At 33.5% G+C, this 21,407-nt stretch overlaps 3 protein-coding genes across 3 annotated transcripts in view; 2 read left to right on the forward strand and 1 right to left on the reverse strand.

The window, feature by feature from the left end:
* Cpr73D (Cuticular protein 73D) overlaps positions 1-21,407 on the forward strand; it is a 185,350-nt gene that overhangs the window by 40,793 nt on the left and 123,150 nt on the right. The window lies entirely within an intron of this gene.
* On the reverse strand, positions 9,615-10,028 carry LOC142233361 (uncharacterized). Its single transcript, XM_075304258.1, has one exon. It carries the CDS (start codon positions 10,026-10,028, stop codon positions 9,615-9,617), a length of 414 nt encoding a protein of 137 aa, XP_075160373.1.
* LOC142233362 (uncharacterized) overlaps positions 10,209-21,407 on the forward strand; it is a 49,168-nt gene continuing 37,969 nt past the window's right edge. The window contains exons 1-2 of the mRNA XM_075304259.1: positions 10,209-10,226; positions 19,107-19,604. Of these exons, the coding sequence (XP_075160374.1) occupies positions 10,209-10,226; positions 19,107-19,604 (516 nt within the window). The remainder of the gene's footprint in view (positions 10,227-19,106; positions 19,605-21,407) is intronic.

Genomic DNA, 21,407 nt, shown 5'->3' on the forward strand with positions numbered 1-21,407 from the left:
TTTAACTGCAGTTCTCGAAATTACACCCTTTCATAGAAGAAGAAATTAACTAAAATTAAAGAAGAAAATCATTGGCGCCAAACCATGACCATTTTAATCGTACAGTAGTTCATTCTTACTATTTTTGGGAATCGTACGAAAATTTTCATTTACTTTAGTTCATATTGAACTTATGTGTACGGTCATTGAACTTTATACTCACGTTTAGTTCTTAAAATGTTTGAGACATACTTAAAAAAACTGAAATTTTCATTGGGCTGTGGAAAATTTCGCAAAAAAATAATAAAATTTAACTACAAACAAATAATATGTTTGCAATAAAAATAAGTTTAATTTAGCGTTAGTTTAACTACGGAATTTTTTTTCTGTGTACCCTGACCACTATGTGGTTTAGGGTATAAATATTATAAAAATATTATAGTAAAGGAAACTTTCTCCAAATATAATAATTCCATGAACTAAAGTAAAATTTAGTGAAATGGAGGGTTCACTTTTTTGAGTGTATGTGTGAAAATGTCAACGCAGTACTTCATGCTACTGAGTTCACATCGAAAGTGACTGATTCTGTGATCATGGTGTATTCCTCGTATTAATTCAAAAACACCAATATTAAAATCGTCAAATCTTAAGGATTTATAGATTTATTTATATATTGGTCAAATTACTTTTCAATCATTCATAATTTTATTTCTTAGTTTGCATATAAAGCGAGATATGACAATAATAATACAATACCGTAAATCGTCGTACAATACGATATGAAAATAATAACGTAGATGTTTGTATAATATTTAATTTATGAGTAACCAAGCAAATGCAAATATCAAAGAAACTAATCGATTTGTTTATTGTGAATCTTTAAAATATTGAAAAACTTCCCCTTAGCATTCCAGTTTTTTATATGATATTCTGTTTTCGATAATTAGTACAATAGTTTTAATTTTTTCACATAAAATTCATAAATGTTAATGTTTTGCTACTACTTTAGATGTGATCAACATCTGGAGTATGTTTGTTGCTTAAGTCTTTTGTTTATTTTCGTTATCAACTTCTCGCTGTTAGAGAATATATGGCATGTGAACGAATTAATAATATATAAGGAATTTCGACTTTTATAAACAAAGGGTGAATAAGCTAAAGTACTTTAAACCCTGTGCAAAATTTTTAAGGACATTTAGCGTGCAGCAGAGGCGAGCACTTGTGGATACATACTAACAATCTTCAGTTTAAAACGGCATTTAAAGGCATAAAACAAAACTTCATGTATTTAAAGGTATAAAATAAAACTACAGGTTTTTGTTTTTGTTCAGCACGTTTTATGAAAATAAAAAGAAGTTCAGAGATATTTAAGATAAATTAAAAATTATGATAAAAACCGAAGAATCCTCTTTTGCACATTTATGATTTTTTTTTAATTTCAATCAAAATCCTTTCGCCCCCACCACCGATTTCGATTAGGACTTTGTGCTGGATATTGCATAGTTTAAAATTTTTTTATTTGATATCCAATTATTCACTACGCTCAGAGAAAAGCAAAGAAAATTTCTATAGCCGATTTAAGAGTATTTCAGTTTATGAAAATTAATTGATTTTTGTGTAATTTAGCCAAATATGGGAAAATTTTCATCAATATAATTAGTTTTTGCTTATTTCAATGATATGAACTAACAAGTAAGGAAAGTCTAAAATCGGGCAGGGCCGACTTTATTATACCCTTCACCACTTTATAGAACGAAATTATTTCAAATTCTTCAAATTCGTTGGGAGCTATAAAAAGGTTTATATAAATGTTTATATTCCGATATACATATATTTAAATCTGAACCGATTTGGACAAAATTGTTTATACTTCCAAAAAAAAAAAAAAACTCTAGGCATAAAATTCAAATTTGGTTAACGTCCTGGGACGAAGTAAAATGTTAGAAGTAATATTTGGAAATATGGATTTGAGACATTAGTTGGGTAAATCGGGCGACATTTACACAAGTCGAAGCCTTCGAAACCGTTCTGTGCAAATTCTGTAATTACAGTGTGTAGGACATGACCAGCGATGGTCCGAGTCGCAATTTTTTTTTGGTTTTCTACTGTCAAAACTATTTTTTTATATCCTAAGGCATGAAAATGCAATTATGAAAAACGTTTGATAATAATAATTTGAAATTTTTATTCAAAAGGTATTTGAAAAACGGGTATTTGAAAAACACCTGAATACAAAGCGTTTTCAAATTGTTAAACTGAGAAAATTGCCATGGCAAAAGTCGGGTTTAGCTCCAATGTATGAGCATACTAAATTCTAACCACTCCCATTTAAATTTATATGTATACATTTTATTTATAATTTATAACTCCGAGTTTCATATGGTTATGAGAAATCAAACTCGCAGAAATTTGCCACAATGTTAGTCCAAGTGTCAAAAACTATATTTTTTATGGAGGTTTACGACGTTTTTGACGTGTGGTAAAATACGTCGTAAATTTATGTCATTTTTACAGTTTACGGCAGACCATCTCTGGACATGACTAGAATATCACAGAATTAAGTAAAATTATGGGTATATAGAGGTTTTATGTAAATTTGAACCGACTTGTATCGATTCTCTGTGTAAAACACCAAGTCAATTGGAGTGAATTCCCGTCGAAAATGGGTGCAAAATAAGAAATTTTCTACCATATTTCCCGAAATATGACGTACATATATATGAGAGCTATATTTAATTCTGAACCGATTTTGACCAAATTTGGCATGCATAGCAAAACTTTGGTCTCTGTAGTCATAAGACAATAAATCGGGCGAAAGATATAAATCTGAACCGATTTCAACCAAATTTTGCATACTTGGCCATGCTATTGGGCGAAGCATTTATATCTATGCTTCGCCCGATGTTAGCGTTGAAAATTTTGAAAAGGTCGTAAAAAAGTCGCATATTCCAAAAATGTCACACAAAAAAGTCGCATAATAATAAAAAAGTCGCTTACATTTGTAAGGTCTTTTTAAAAATGGATTTTTTTCTCTTTGCTACAATTATCAGAAATGTACGCGAAGGCCATCCAGTACCAATTTACCATCAGCCAATTTAAAGCTTTTAAATCAATTAAAATAATAAAAATATTTATTTTTTATATATGCTTCGCCCGATGTTAGCGTTGACAATTTTGAAAAGGTCGCAAAAAGTCGCATATTCAAACAAAGGTCGCACAAAAAATTGTATAGTAATAAAAAAGTCGCTTACATTTGTGAGGTATTTTTAAAAATTGATTTTTCTCTTTGCTACAATTAGCAGAAATGTACGCGAACGCCATCCAGTACCAATTTACCATCAGTCAATTTAAATTTAAATTAAAATAATAAAAATATTTATTTTTTATACTATACTTCTAATCTAAATCTGAAATGATTTGGATTATAGTTTGCAAGTTTTACGGGACTCACAAAAAATTTGGATGTACGAAATGTGAAGAAGTTAATTTCATATACACGCCAATTATGACCAAATCGGAGAAAAATACTTATGCCAGCTATATCTTAATCTGTACCGATTTTTTCCAAAAATCAATAGAGATCGTCTCTCAGCCGAAGTAAGCCAGTGTGCCAAATTTTAGGACGATCGGACATAAGTTGTGAGCTGTACTTTGCACACAAAGGTGAAGGGTATAAATATGGTAATTTTAATTAGCAATTCTTGTATCTTTTGATGAGTTGGGTGAGTCATATGTCAATAAATCGAGTTAATATTTGAAGATAATATGGCAATATCTGAGTTTAATAGCAGACAAGCAAACAACCATGACTGCGTTGTGATGCAGATTTTAATAATTATATTTTGGCCACATTGCTGTGTTAGGGTGGGTACTATGTTATGTTCGGCTTTCGAGTTGAAAACCACATTATTTTCCCGATTACTTTTTCTTAAATAATCAAAATTATGAACGATAACAAACATATTCCTATAAAATCTTGTCAAAATATAGAGGATCACGAAACTGTGCTAATTGATGCACAGTTTAGTGATCCTCTATATTTAATTTATGTTCTAATAAAGTAACCGCGAAAATTTCAATGCGAAAAGCGAACATAGTACTTACCTTTATACGTTATAAAAACCCAAATTTGTATTTGAAATAGTAGAGTTGTTCAATGAAATACAATTATCATCAATTAATGATCAAAATTCAATTAAATAAACCTAACATGTTCTTCAAGATCTGGTTGGTAGTGTAGCAACAAGTCTAATGCCACTAATATGATAAAAAAATATATTAGTAATAAATTAGCAACGAAAGAATTTATTTTAAATATCGACTCAACGGATTGGTGCAAATCCAGTTGTTCAGGTGGTCTAATATTGCCAAAAACCCATTTAAATTGAGATAAAAAGAATACGCGTGTTAAATATTTTGAACCCTAAAGTTGGGTTTGTTTTTAAGTATCAATTAAACATTAGACCAATATCTTGATCTCAGACACGACGGCGTACAGTTCTATAATGATAACCATTAGTATTTGCTCCGCTATCGATAGCATTGCTGATATCCGTGTGAAGAAAACCTTTTTCCAATGATCCGCTAAAATAATTCGAGATTCCAGAGGTTTCAACAGATGATACAGTTCCTGGTTGTTGGTAGATAGGATGTGGTTGGAAGATAGTTCCTTCTTGGTAAGAAGAAGATGGGTGATACTTTGAAATTTGTTGATTTCTAGAAGATGGTTGGTATGTATAAGTTTGCTGGAAATCAGGATGTGTTTGGTAACCAGAACTTTCCAACTGATACCCTGGAGAAGGTTGATTGGGGTAATTTGTTTCATAAGCAGAACCGTGATAAATGGATGATGTTGGATAAGAAACAGATTCTGTTTGATATACGGGAGATCTTGATTGGTATACTGTGTTAGGTTGAGTCGCATGAGCTGATGCTATATCGTAAATTGGTTGATATTCTTGTTGATTGTATGAATTTACACCGTTGATATTTCCATAGCCCAGACTTGAAACACCAGATCCTTAGGTATTTACAACACTCAAAACACTATTCAAAGACGAAGCATCACCGAAACTTTGAGAATAATATGTACTTGGTCCATTATAATTATAACCCAACTCCGAAACGTCTGCCACAACACTGACTATGAAAGTCAAGGATAAAATGAAAGTTTTCTAAAAAAAATTAAAAAATAGACTGTTCCCATTGTAAATTAAATGTATATGAATATTGTTATAAAACTTACCATTATAAAAATATATATGCAGATCTTAACGAATTCTTGAAACCAATGCTGTCAAATTAATGCTTCATTCTCTTTTTTATACATAAATCAATGTGGTTTTAATTAACACCAAAATTAACAACAAAATTATGTTATCATTGAAATGTGTTACTTAACTGAAACAAGCTTTATTATTAGTAATGGAAATATCTTCATTTTTATTTTAGGTGAGTGTTGGATTTTGAACAGTTTGTGAAATTATATTGGGTTAGAAGGGTAAGTGACACAATTTAAAAAAATGTCATTATTATCTTAAAAATTGTAAACACTCAAAAAAAGTGAAAAGAAAAGTGGATTATGCATTTAAATTTAAGAACACGCAAGTTACACATTAATGAAATAAAATAAAAAATTTCATTAAAAGAAAATTTATTATCTTTTCTTTACGATTTTTTTTTTTAAATTTTGGATACGAATTTTCGAAATTTGTTTCTCTGGGTTTAAAACTTATGTCTCCGAAGTAATTCAAATTTTTCTTAAAGTAAAGAAATTTTTTTTTTTAAGATATAATCTTTAAATTAAATGATTTATGGAATAGTTGGATTATAGATAAAGAAGCTTCAAATATAGCCTAGTATTTTGCGACTTTTGGCGTAATTTTTTAGCATTTATCAAAAAAAAAAATGAAATTTTAATTAATGAGATCTGTATCGGAAAGCTAACTTAGGTTAGGTGGCAGCCCGATATATCAGGCTCGCTTAGACTATTCAGTCCATTGTGATACCACATTGTTGAACTTCTCTCTTATCACTGAGTGCTGCCCGATTCCATGTTAAGCTCAATGACAAGGGACCTCCATTTTATAGCCAAGTCCGAACGGCGTTCCACATTGCAGTGAAGCTTTTGAAACCCTCAGAAATGTCACCAGTATTACTGAGGTGGGATAATCCACCGCTGAAAAACTGTTTGGTGTTCGGTCGAAGCCGGATTCTAACCCATGACCTTGTGTATGCAAGGCAGGCATGCTAACCATTGCACCACGGTGGCTCGGAAAGCTAGATAACTCCGTAAACACTGTTTTATAGAAGATATGTCTTTGGCTCGGAATGAATACCAAAATACTCAAGGGAAAGTCAAAATCTTTGGATCCAATTAATTTTTTGACTGTATAGATAGCTAATGCTTGATAACTACTCACAAGACGGTTTGACTCGCTTAGTTATAGATTTGATGGTTTCTATGTATTACAAACAGAACAACAAACGTAATATCCGCTTCCGTTTTCCCATCATATAGAGGAATATATAAAAAGATGATTTGTTGGTTTAAAAATCGATTTTAATCATTTAACAAATAACTGAAATAACAAGAGATAATGCTTAGAAACGTTGACGGAAGACACGATGACGTTGAGTTTTATAACGATAACCATCATCACCGTATTCAACAGATCCAACAGGGGAAGAAGCAGCTGGAGGAATATATGTATTAACTGGGGCAGTAGCTTCTGGGGCAATGTAGGTACTGGCTGGAGCAGAGGCAGCAGGTGGAATATAGGTATTGACGGGAGCTGGAGCAGATTCAGCTGGGGCAATGTAATTGTTTGATGGAGCTGGAACTGGGGCATAGGTTTGAGCTGGAGCAGAAGCTGCTGGAGGGATATAGGTATTTGCTGGGGCAGATGCTGCTGGAACTGAGCTACTATAGCCATTGGCACTGCTGTAGTCACCATGATCGTGGGAGGCAGCTGGAGCATGATAGTCATAACCGCTCAACTCAGAGACATCAGCCATAACGGCACCAATCAAAGCCAAAGACAAAATAATGAATTTCTAGAAAATATTAAATATTAAAAATTATCAGGCAATTATTTATATTATTCTATAAGTTATATCATTTGTTTTTTTTTTTAATTTACCATTTTAGTGGTTAGTTTCTTTTTTGCTGTTTATTTCAGAACAACTAAACAATGTATGATAATATTTCGTAATAATCGTAGGGGTATTTATATTTCAAATTTTCTGAAAACTAAAAAAAGTCATCATGAAAATAAGCCAAAAAAACAGTAGATAATTAATTTCCGCGATTCTTCCTCCTAAAGAAACTGACATTTCAATGTTACTCTCGTAGTTACTATTGTTGCTTTATGTCTGACTAGTTTCTTCATTCACAAACTCCATTCACTTTATTTAAATAAAATCGATTATGTTTCAAAATATTCTTCAGGCGGCTTAAGTACTTCCATAGTATACTAAAATAATTAATTGTGTTTTTACAAACTCTCTTTTTTATTTCTATTTTGAAATGAAATTTCAATTAATAGAGAAAAATTGAGGCATATTTCCTACATGCGTTTTTTGTCGAAAAGTTCTATTGAAATCTTTGTGTGTATTAATCAGCGAAGATTTTGAAAATCAAGGGGAATCATACACCCAAACAATAATTAATCCACTATGAAAGGAACTTTAGGTTTATTTTAGTAAATTTTGAACAAAAATGGCGTGAGATTTTTAAATTGATTTTTAAAATATTTAGCATTATACGAAGTTCAAAACAGAAATAATTCAAGTAAATTTACTCATATTATGTAAATATTTTCTCTCATTTTTAGTTCATCTCATTAAATAATTAAAATAATGAATATTTTCTAATATTTGGAAATATTTAACCAAAAAATTAATTTTCGTGAACTAAAATAAAGTTAAATCGGCAAAAAATGATCGTTGAATTTTTTCTGAGGGTATGGTTACAAAATGGTATTTGATTGTTTGGAAAACTCCTCCTAGTTCTATGGCTCACTTGATATTTTTGTTGGCCTTGCCTTATGCCGTCCTTGTAATATATATCTAATCTTTTCAGGGATAAGATGGTAAGATGCTCATCTGCAACACTGCACTCAAAAAAAGTAAACTCTCTATTTCACTAAAGCCAATTTAACTTTATTTACTTCGTATGGCACTAAAGGCATTCTTGCAATTTTGAACGACAATTTTTTCCTTCAAACTACAAAATTGTCTTTAACAAGTGAAAAATATTAATTATGCCTAATAAATTTTACTGTTAAACATTTCTTAAAATAATTTAATGTTTCTAAAATCTATAAACATTTTTCTTCTTGGTGGGTTCATCGTTTTTATACCCTCCACCATAGGATGGGGGTATATTAACTTTGTCATTCCGTTTGTAACACATCGAAATATTGCTCTAAGACCCCATAAAGTATATATATATTCTGGGTCGTGGTGAAGTCGATTTGAGCATCTCCGTCCGTCTGTTGAAATCACGCTAACTTCCGAACGAAACAAGCTATCGACTTGAAACTTGTTATTGATGTAGGTCGGATGGTATTGCAAATGGGCCATATCGGTCCACTTTTACGTATAGCCTCCATATAAACCGACCCTCAGATTTGGCTTGCAGAGCTTCTTGGAGGAGCAAAATTCATCCGATATATGTTAGTATATGGTCTATAACAACCATGCAAATTGGTCCAAATCGGTCCATAATTATATATAGCCCCCATATAAACCGATCCCCAGATTTGACCTCCGGACATCACATTTTGACCATCAACAAGTCCCTCCATTCGTTGTATGGGATCGAAGCGCTGTGCTTCGTGGACTCATTCCAAAGGACACGTCCTGGGACAACTTAGTATGATTACCCCATAGGCAGGGTTGGTCTGTCGCAAACTGTGACTTTAGCGACATACGTTTACGACGGTATAATACGTATGTCGCAAAAGTCGTAAACCTTGTGTAGAGTTAGGTTCCCCTATAATAGGTATGTAAAAATGATTTTGTATTGAATGTATTCAAAACTACTCGTATACTAGATTTACATCTCCCATTCGCCACTTTTTTCGTGGTTCATAATGTCCAAGCTTTAGTTGCATCATCGAATGAGTACAATTTTGAAAATTTTTAATTAGTATGGAAATAGGCTCTAATAAATCAAATAGTGATTTTATAAAATGCTCTCTAATCAGCAATTCACTTAGTAGATTTCCTTCCTTCCAGGTTCTGCAAAAATTTGTGAAGGGTTTACTATGAGCTAGCATCGACCGTCACGTTTACTGCACCATCGAGTAGTTCGTAACAATTTTGGCTTTTTAAACTCGTTAATAATTTTATGAACATTCCTGAGAATTGGAACTTCTTCTAGCTGAAGGGACTGAAGTATTTTGAGTTTCCGATGTTTGCTACATTTACGACGTGTATGTGACGTTTGCGACGTTTACAACTTTGCGACAGTCGCAAACCTTAAAAAAATTGATACAGACCTCTGCCCATAGACGTAAATTGTGATAGGTCCGTTAGTAAATTGCTATAAAAAAGTCTATGTGTGTGTTTTTAATCTTTTTTTATTAATTTAACAAAACATGTACTCGTAGAACAACAATTATCACAGTTTAGAAACGTTGACGGAAGACACGACGACGTTGGGTTTTATAACGATAACCATCATCACCGTATTCAACAGATCCAACAGGGGAAGAAGCAGCTGGAGGAATATAGGTATTAACTGGGGCAGTAGCTTCTGGGGCAATATAGGTACTGGCTGGAGCAGAGGCAGCAGGAGGAATATAGGTATTAACTGGAGCTGGTGCAGATTCAGCTGGAGCAATGTAATTGTTGGATGGAGCTGGAACTGGGGCATAAGTTTGGGCTGGAGCAGAAGCTGCTGGAGGGATATAGGTATTTGCTGGGGCAGATGCTGCTGGAACTGAGCTACTGTAGCCATTGGCACTGCTGAAATCACCATGATCGTGGGAGGCAGCTGGAGCATGATAGTCATAACCGCTCAACTCGGAGACATCAGCCATAACGGCACCAACCAAAGCCAAAGACAAAATAATGAATTTCTATATATGAAAAAGAGGAATTAAAGAAATAAATAAATAAAATTTTTAAAAAATTTTATTTGTTTAGTGAACTACCATTTTGGAAGTTAAAATTTTCTTCGTTTGTTATCCGACTGCAAACTAAACAAAATTTGATGATCTATGGTGGAAATGTCTTGTGTATTTATATCTAATGTGTTTTAACCAAAAACATTTAAGAATAGTTCTGAACTAGAATCGAAATGTTCCTCAGTTTATTTTCATCTACATATTGACATTTCAATGTTATGTTAAATTGATTTTTCAGCAGCAACTTGCTTCTTCATTCACAAATCCCATTCACTTTTTCGTGGTATGTAAATAAGACATAATGACTTTTCTAGTGGATTTAGCTTTTAGAGAGAATAGCTAATGACATGTGGTCACTTCAAATATAATTAAATTAAAATATATACATAACAAATTAAAAAAATAATATACTATATATTAAAGGTATATTTATTAGCTAATGGATTTTAATGGTATTTTTAGAGAAAATTGTAGTTATGTTAAAGCAATTAAAAAGACCTCACACTGAAAAAAAAGCATGTCCAGTTTCAAACATTTTGTCTTTAGACTATTGATGTTTGTTTTGGGTCCGAGTCAAAGTAGCATCAATTTGCAATTCTCTTTTAAATTAAAATTTTACGTACTGGTAATGGGAAACAATTATTTAATTTATTTAGTTTTTATACACTGCGCCAATAAGCATAGGAAGGTCTCTGGGGAGGGGACTTAGATCCCCCCAGAAAAATTTTAGCCCCCCAGAATTTTAAAACCTATTTACGATTTTACATTTTTATAAAAATTAAACAAGTATATACAACCGCACAAAGTTCCGCCAAAGACTTTCATTCACAATCGAATTACTTGGGTTGTGGTAGCAGTTGCCGATGGCAATGTTTGAAGTCTGATATTTATGAAATAAAGCTGTGGTTGAACTTATGATTTAGTTGAATAACTAAATCTCCTTTAATATTTTAATTTAAAAATTTAATTAAAAAGTAGTAATTGATATTAAAACTATTGTTTCATAAATGAATATCTTAATAATGCTGCAAAAAAGTGTCGCCAAAAAAGAAGTGAAAATGTTCTTTTTTGATCCGGAAGTGGTGCAAAATTGGCGGAGAAGCTATGAATGTAATATGAACTTGCCATAGAACGAATGTCCACCGTATCAACAGCCGTTGCAATGAATTTGCATCACTTCTTAAGGTGTGATCCGAATTCACTGTTTTGAATGTTAATTAAAAAATTTTGTGATATTTTCTCAAATAAATATTTTTTTATGAGTTTTAATGCATTCTAACGCTTGTTTGAAGTAAAAAAACATTCTGTGTAGTTAAAATAATTAATTTGTGAGGACATTATTGGAAGTGCTTTTAAAGTTGTGCCTTTAGAAAAGTGTGGAACTACTTTTAGTTGCTTTATTATAAATTAATTGTCGTGTTATTTTGATGTCCATTTTTTGTGCATTTTTATGAAATAAATAAATGTTTTATTTATTTCATAAAAATTTATTTCATATTTTAAAAATTATTTATTTCATATTTTAAAAATAATTGAACCTAACAGGTTGCCTGATAAGTCTCCGGTATACCAAAGAAAAACACTTTTTTTTGTCAAAATTCGTTTTTATTATTCAACATAGTTCCCTTCAAGAGCGATACAACGATTATAACGACCTTCCAATTTTTTGATACCATTTTGGTAGTACTCCTTCGGTTTTGCCTCAAAATAGGCCTCAGTTTCGACGATCACCTCTTCATTGCAGCCAATTTTTTTCCCTGCGAGCATCCTTTTGAGGTCTGAGAACAAGAAAAAGTCGCTGGGGGCCAGATGGGTGGGGAAGCAATTCGAAGCCCAATTCACGAATTTTTGCCATCGTTCTCAATGACTTGTGGCACGGTGTGTTGTCTTGGTGGAACAACACTTTTTTCTTCTTCCGTTTTGCCGCGATTTCGACCTTCAAACGCTCCAATAACGCCATATAATAGTCACTGTTGATGGTTTTTTCCTTCTCAAGATAATCGATAAAAATTATTCCATGCGCATCCCAAAAAACAGAGGCCATTACTTTGCCAGCGGACTTTTGAGTCTTTCCACGCTTCGGAGACGGTTCACCGGTCGCTGTCCAATCAGCCCACTGTCGATTGGACTCAGGAGTGTAGTGATCGAGCCATGTTTCATCCATTGTCACATATCGACGGAAAAACTCGGGTATATTACGAGTTAACAGCTGCAAACACCGCTCAGAATCATCAACACGTTGTTGTTTTTGGTCAAATGTGAGCTCGCGCGGCACCCATTTTGCACAGAGCTTCCGCATATCCAAATATTGATGAATGAGATGACCAACACGTTCCTTTGATATATTTAAGGCCTCTGCTATCTCGATCAACTTCATTTTACGGTCATTCAAAATCATTTTGTGGATTTTTTGATGTTTTCGTCGGTAACCACCTCTTTCGGGCGTCCACTGCGTTCACCGTCCTCCGTGCTCATTTCACCACGCTTGGATTTTGCATACCAATCAATTATTGTTGATTTCCCTGGGGCAGAGTCCGGAAACTCATTATCAAGCCAAGTTTTTGCTTCCACCGTATTTTTCCCCTTCAGAAAACAGTATTTTATCAAAACACGAAATTCCTTTCTTTCCATTTTTTCCACAATAACAAAAGTTGCTTCACAAACGACGCTCTATCTCACAAACTAATTGACTTACAGACGTCAAATTTTGACACGAATCATTTGAAGGTTGGTACTATATAAAAATAATATGCATTTAATACTAGCGACGCCATCTATGTGTCAGACCGGGGACTTATCAGCCAACCTGTTATAAGTTCAGTCTATAAATTTTTAGCTAGGAAAATTGTCTATCTACGCTAGTGCCTGTGCCACATTGTGGAACAGGGTATTATAAGTTAGTGCATATGCAATACCCACACGGACGATAAAGAGCGTTTTTCATATGTTTGGGTGTAAAAATTATATGTTTGGAACTAAAATTTTTAGCACATTATTTTTAAGTGCAAGCATATAATGTTCATAAACAAGTATAACATGTTAATATGTTAGAACATATAATAGTTAGGACATTACATTTCTTAAATATACTATCTCTGGATGCAAACATCTATTAAATTAAAAATTTCGTATAAATATATATATTTTTAGAAACGTCTGAGAGAGCGAGAGAGAATAAACAAGTATATACAGCAGTAAGTTCGGCCGGGCCGAATCTTAAATACCCACCAATATGAACCAAATATTAGGGTTTCCTTTGAAATTTCAGGAGGGCTTGAGGACTTGAGGACACTTCCCGAAGATAAATTTAAAGATGAGGACTATATCAGATTATAAGAACCATTTTTGTTTGAGGTTTAGAGGAATCATTAACATTTCTTCTAAGTGTGCAAGAAAATTATAAAATAACGTCTTGATTTGAAATCTTAAATCTGTAGATTTTCACCCGAGAAGTAAAATCTGGAAATTTTACACTGAGTTTCAAGCAATTTTCATGATCAGTGCGCCTTCGATACCCTCAAGAAATGAAATATGGTCTATATGGAGGCATTACCAAATGGACCGATAAAAACTTAATCCGACACACGTTTTTGTGAGCCTAAAATACCAGAATATTTACAATTTCAGGAAAATCGGATAAAAACTACGGTTTCTAGAAACCCAAGGAGTTAAATCGGGAGATCGTTCTTATGGGGGCTCTACTAAGATATGGACCGATACTCACCGTTTTCGGCACACCTCTTAATGGTCCTAAAATACCTCTAGATTTCCAATTTCAGACAAATTGGATAAAAACTACGATTTCTATAAGCCCAAGACCCCAAATCGGGAGGTCGTTTTATATGGGGACCATACCAAAACATGGACCGATACTCACAATTTTTGGCACACGTATTTGTGGTCCTACAATACCTCTAGATTTCCAATTTCAGGTAAATTGAATAAAAACTGCGGTTTCTATAAGCCCAAGAAGTAAAATCGGGAGATCGGTTTATATGGGGGCTATACCAAAACATGGACCGATACTCACCATTTTGGCACACCTCTTTATGGTCATAAAATACATCTAGATTTCAAATTTCAGGCAAATTGGATAAAAACTACGATTTCTATAAGCCCAAGACCCCAAATCGGGAGGTCGGTCTATATGGGGACTATATCAAAACCTGGACCGATATAGCCCATCTTCGAACTTGACCTGCCTCAGACAAAAGACGAGTTTGTGCAAAATTTCTGCACGATTGCTTCATTATTGAAGACTGTAGCGTGATTACAACAGACAGACAGACAGCCAGACAGACAGACGGTCAGACGGACATCGTTATATCGTCTTAGAATTTCTACCTGATCAAGAATATATATATACTTTATATGGTCGGAAATCGATATTTCGATGTGTTACAAACGGAATGACAAACTTATAATACCCCCGTCACCATTCTATGGTGGTGGGTATAAAAAGGGTGGAAAATATTGGTGAAAATTCTGCATTCGGAGTCTTAAAAAATATACCTTGGGCGAAACATAAAATATGTTTGCCCAGTACAAAGAATTTTTTGTTTGTACAAATTCTGAAAATATATGTTTAGATTTAAATATTTCCCCATTTTTTAACATTGTGTTCCACACCAGCCAACTTAAACTTAAAGTCTATAGATTTTGTAGAAGCCCAACAAATTTTGTCCAGACCGGGTCAGTTTTAAATATATGTATATTGTAACATCAACCTTTATGTATAGCACCCAACAAATTTGAAGGATTTGAGATGGTATGGAAAATGTTGAACTAAAAAGTTGAACAGGATATAATATAGTCGGACACTCCCGACTTTAGACTTTCCTTACTTGTTTCTTCTTATCAATTCAATTGCAATATCAGTTCAATATAATTGTCTTTTATGTCAAATTCGAATATCGAAAATTTTGCTCAGACGTAAAAATGGCATTCCAATGTTAAAAAAAGCTTACGACCTACGACAATATTTTTCAGTGTATGGAGTATAACAGTTTTTTCGTGTGCAAACGTGATCTTAGCACACTCAAAAAAAATTAAATTTTGCCCAATGTGAGCAAATATTGATTGATGTATACAAAAGATAAAAGATAAAATAGTTCATATTCCAGCAAAAACTTCTATTACCAGGTATGAGTACAAGTATGCCTGCGCCAACTGCGTAACAACTTCCTCGGGAGCCACCGTGGTGCAATGGTTAGCATGCCCGCCTTGCATACACAAGGTCGTGGGTTCGATTCCTGCTTCGACCGAACACCAAAAAGTTTTTCAGCGGTGGATTATCCCACCTCAGTAATGCTGGTGACATTTCTGAGGTTTTCAAAAACTTCTCTAAGTGGTTTCACTGCTATGTGGAACGCCGTTCGGACTCGGCTATAAAAAGGAGGTCCCTTGTCATTGAGCTTAACATGGAATCGGGCAGCACTCAGTGATAAGAGAGAAGTTCACCACTGTGGTATCACAATGGACTGAATAGTCTAAGTGAGTCTGATACATCGGGCTGCCACATAACCTAACCTAACCTCGTACATGTATCAGTAGTAATACTTTTATACGGGCATGCCATTGGAGGAAAGTACTTCCGTGCAAGCATACCAGCAGTTGAAAAATAAATACTTCTTCGCAAGCATACCAGCTCTCCAAAAATAATATTTTTACCATAAAGATACCCAAAAAGTGCGAACTCACCCCTGTTGTTTTGTAATCCAACACACTATACCACGCTCCATGACATGGATCCATTCAATGATGTTATTTTGTAACATAAATTATGTACTATACAACTTTAGAAAACAAAGGTATATTTTATTGGCAATTTTTTCTGAAATGTAATTTGGCATTACTTATCTCTACTATTAACGATGGCCACTGTAGAGCCGAACCCGGACCTCAAGATATGATTTTGATTACCGGCATTAATAGAAAGAATCACTTTTTGCACACACAGGTAAGTTATTATTTTTAAATCCCAGGTAATACTGCAAGTAGTAACTTTTTGATTACCGGTATTACTGAAAGAATCACTAGTGCTTACCCAGTTTTTGCTGGGATTTTCCTAAATAGGGAACAGTTTGCTTAAATTGAGTTCAAAAGTCACTGAAATGAGTAAATTTTACTAAAATTTTACCTGTCTTGAACTTCGTTCAGCGCTAAATCGCTTAACAATTTTTCTTCAACCTATGAAATTTTCTGAAACGACAAAAAGATTTATTATTTATTATTTATTTTGAATAAATTTTCTTCAATTTAACAAAAAGTTATAACTTTTTTATAACATGTTGCAACTAGAAAACTATTTTAGTTAAAATTTTCTAAAATAAACCTAATTTTCTTTCTGGTGGAGTCACTTTTTTTGGGTGTACTAGGCTTAAACGAAGAACACTGTTGACTTACATACCCAGCAAAAAAATTGGAAGTTCTTTCAAAGGCACAACTTTAAACGCACTTCCAAAAGATGTACTCCCAACGATGTTCTTTATTTCAACTACACAGGGAGTTCTTTTATATCAATTATTTATAACTCGTTTTTTTTTATTTTTAGTGGGTAAATTTAATTTTTTTTGTTTCAAAAAGGTTAAAAACAGTAAGCCTATATAAAATGGTACAAATTATTGAAATTTTGTCGAAAAAAATTCAAAATCCATTCAAGAAATATTGCGAATTTTTCAAAATATTTTAATTCAAACGTTTCGGACAAGCGTTAGAATGCATAAAAAAAATTATAAAAATTATTTATTTGTCAAAATATGACAACATTTTGTAATTCACATCCAAAACACTGAATTTGAATCACAGAGTAAGAAGTGATGCAAATTCAGTGCAACGACTGTTGAAATGGTGGACATCCGTCCTATGACAAGCCCATGTTAAATTGATCGCTTCTGCGCTAATTTTGCACTACTTCCGGATCCAAAAAGAACATTTTCATTACTTTTTTGGCGACGCTTTTTTACTGGGTTTCTATAAGAAATAGCGCTGAATGCAGAACAGAATATTAGTGCCTACAGTACAGGTTGGCTGATATATATTGATACCAACTTTGCTATAATATCTAAACCGCTGGCAGCTGGCAGATTTATTACAGTAACAGTTCATTTTATTGTTTATAAGCTTACAAAAGAAAGAGCCAAGGTTGTTGCTTCGCTTGCACGAAAGTGGACAGTTCTTGAATTTGGTTTTTTTAAGATGGAAAGTTATTCCAAATTGAGCAGTATGTGAACAAACAAAATGATGGGTTATACTTGCCAAAAAGGTCAGCTTAAAATTTAAATTTCTATTGGCCACCAAAACTCAAGCACTACCGATTGCAATGGTGTGGTCCGCGTAATCGCCGATAGTGGCTGACCGCTTGGATCCATCGCCCGAGGGTTCAACATATATACATATATTTCAATAGGATCCAACCAACACAGCACGCGTCAGCCAATAATGGCTTAAAAAGCAGGTTCCTTAGATATTTTCTACCACATAATCTTCGGATCTCAATCCGTTGGCATATGGCCTTGTCGATTTGTCAGATTCTAAAATATGATGTTATTTCCGATATTTTTAGCTTTTGAATAATAAAATAAATGTTTTCCTCTTTTACATTACATATCAGCCATATGGCCATTTTAATTGTATAGCTTCCAATTTTATAATTGTTTTTGCTGCACTGAAAAAAAAGCATGCCCGGTTGCAAAGATTTTGTCTTTACTTTAACAATTTTGGTATTGATTCCGAGCCAAAGAAGCGAAGAATTCAAGTGAGGATACTTTTAAGATACAATTCTCTTTTAAATTTGGGTTTTGTGTATTTGCTTCTAGGAAGCAAATTTTAATTTTTCGCTTTTTCAGCTTTTTTTCTTCATATGCTATCAAAGTCCTTTAAAAACGAGTTAACGACAACTTTATTTTCAAAATTAAGACTCAACTTCCAGTAGTAATTACGCTATGTTTCAAGTAAAAAGCGTCTTTAAAATAAAGTGTTGAAAAACATGTCTTATATTTGAACGATTTTTTGCTTTGTAGTCAAGATGCAAAAAGACAACAAATTTAAAGACAATTTCGTTAAATTTAAAGAATTTTTCTGAATTATTAAAGTCAAGTTGACCTTAGCCCTAACATTTTTTCTTTCATGTTATGATACCCATTTTTAAGTGAAATCACTTAATTATAAGGATAATACGACTTCATTGAAAAGTTTATCGACTTTTGGACAAGGAAAATTTTATATTAGAGAAATGCGTCTTCTATGCTAAGCAAAATTTACATTCGTATTTTAAAGACATGACATCTTTGACCCCACGACAATTTTTTTTCAGTGTGGGAAGTAAGGAATCAATTTTGTGGAAATCAAAATATTTATGTTATATATATAAAGAAATAATTTCTTCTTGTGTAGATTTTGTACTTTGACATACATATTTATAATAAAACTAAAAAGTGCGGAAAAGAATTGCTGAAAAAAACTGTTTTTATCTTAATTGACTGAACTAAACTTTGACTTTAAGTTCGCATTCAACTTCAGGTGAGGTGATAAGGTGCAGAGCGATTATTTGTTAACTGATCGAAATGTATGAATGAATGTAGACAGATTCATTCATCAATTCAAAAAAAGCTGATTCGTAGCAGAATATATGTATTTAGAAAATTTGTTACAATTGATTGAAGTTGCTTGCCTACTAATTGGAAATTTCTATAGCAAAAAAATCGCTTAAGACATGAACAACCAATAAATCACTAAACCATTCAACACCAGACTATTAGGCCACAAATTTAAATGAACAATAAATTGAAGTTAACCAGAATTAGAATAGAAGATTGGAGTAATTAGTTTAGATCAATATAAATAGTTAAGTTGAATTTCCAAATCCATATCACTAACTCAATAACTGTTTTACTGATAGCATTCAAAAAATTAAAAAAAAAAAAACTCAAAATGGTGAGGATATTTAAAATTGTCATCTTGAAATCGGTTTAATCATTGCTTAATTTTTAGAAATACTTTATTTTGTCCTTGGCTTTGGTTGCCGGTGTTTTGGCTGATGTTTCTGAGTTGGGCGGATACGATTACCATGCTCCAGCTGCTTCTCAAGTTCATGGTGATTTCGCTGGAGCAGGAGGTTATACCAGCTCAGTTCCTTCGTTTGCTCCAGCTGCTCCTCAGGTGCATGGCGATTTCGGTAGTGAAGGAGGCTATACTAGTTCATTCCCTTCATTTGCTCCTGCCGCTTCCGCTCCAGTGAATACCTACATTCCACCAGCTCCTGCTGCTTCTACTCCATCTAACTCTTACATCCCTCCTGCAGCTTCTTCTCCCATCAGTAGTTTTGCAGTCCCTGCTGCCCCATCCAATACTTATTTGGCTCCTGCTGCTTCTGCCCCATCCAACACATACATTCCTCCCGCTGCATCTGTACCCGTTCCAACTGTTGAATTTGGAAATGATGGCTATCGCTATAAGACCATTCGTCGCCGTGTCTACCGTCACCGTTTCTAAACGAGGTTTACTGTTTGTATAGAATAAATGTTATTGCAATCTTTCATTTTGTTTTAAAGTAAATATATCAAAAAAAAAAAAAATAAGAAACAAGTATTTTTTATAATAGTTGAAGTCCTTACCTCATGCACCCAGAGGAGGAATATGATCACCCCCAACATGTTTCAAAAATGGACGGTGAACATGGAACATGTTTGTCACAACCATATTATTTTCTCGAAAATTATGTATCTGTTATTGGTAACCATGCATATTTTTGTCCAGAAAACAATATTTTTGCTGCAAAAATGCTCCGTGAAATAACTTTTTCAGTTTTATCTCCTTTGAAAACCATTCATTGAGATTTAATATTTGGGTGACTTATCTAGTACAGAAAATTGTGTTCGAATGTGTCCACTGAAAGCATTATGGTAAAAAATGGAAAATTTCTCACAAATATAATATACGACTCATAAATTTGATGATTCGTTAACATATCAGTCATTTCCATAATCATAACAGGATTTGGAATCAAACTTTGAGCAAACTATTATAAAATATTGTAAAAATGTAAATAAAAAGTGTTACAGTATGACAAAGTGGAACAAAAAATGTATTTATCAGTTCTTGAATGACTTTGTCGATAAAGAAGGAAAACCTCAAGCATGAATTCTATCGCGAACTTGCTGCCCAGAATTTGATTTTTATTTTTGGAAAATCATGAACAGTGTACATAATTTACACTCATAAAAAGTTTACTTAGATCCAAAGATTTTGACCTTCTCTTAAGGATTTTCGTATTGATTCGGAGCCACAAAATCGGTTTCAAAAAATGGTTTTCTTTAATATACTATAAAATTGGTTTGACCAAGCAACCTACATTAAATATAAGTTCTATAAAATTAAAACAAGGATACAGATCTTATTTTATTATAATTATCCATATTCTTAATAAAAACGAACAGAAAATGATCAAAAATCCAAATTGTAATGCACACGTCAAAGTATTTTTTATACCCTCCACCATAGGATGGGGGTATATTAACTTTGTCATTCCGTTTGTAACACATCGAAATATTGCTCTAAGACGCCATAAAGTATATATATTCTGGGTCGCGGTGAAATTCTGAGTCGATCTGAGCATGTCCGTCCGTCTGTCTGTTGAAATCAAGCTAACTTCCGAAACAAGCTATCGACTTGAAACTTGGCACAAGTAGTTGTTATTGATGTAGGTCGGATGGTATTGCAAATGGGCCATATCGGTCCACTTTTACGTATAGCCCCCATGTAAATGGACCCCCTAAATTTAGCTTGCCGATCCTCTAAGAGAAACAAATTTCATCCGATCCGGCTGAAATTTGGTACATGGTGTTAGTATATGGTCTCTACCATTCGTGCAAAAATTGGTCCACATCGGTCCATAATTATATATAGCCCCCATATAAACCGATCCGCAGATTTGGCTTGCCGAGCCTCTAAGAGAAGCAAATTTCATCCGATCCGGCTGAAATTTGGTACATGGTGTTGGTATATGGTCTCTAACAACCATGCAAAAATTGGTCCACATCGGTACATAATTATATATAGCCCCCATATAAACCGATCCCCCGATTTGACTTGCCGAGCCTCTAAGAGAAGCAAATTTCATCCGATCCGGCTGAAATTTGGTGCACGGTGTTGGTATATGGTCTTTAACAACCATGCAAAAATTGGTCCACATCGGTCCATAATTATATATAGCCCCCATATAAACCGATCACCAGATGTGACCTCCGGACCCTCTTGGAAGACCAAAATTCATCTGATTCAGTTAAAATTTGG

The sequence above is a fragment of the Haematobia irritans genome, chromosome 4, assembly GCF_050003625.1.
Source record: "Haematobia irritans isolate KBUSLIRL chromosome 4, ASM5000362v1, whole genome shotgun sequence".
Lineage (NCBI taxonomy): Eukaryota > Metazoa > Arthropoda > Insecta > Diptera > Muscidae > Haematobia > Haematobia irritans.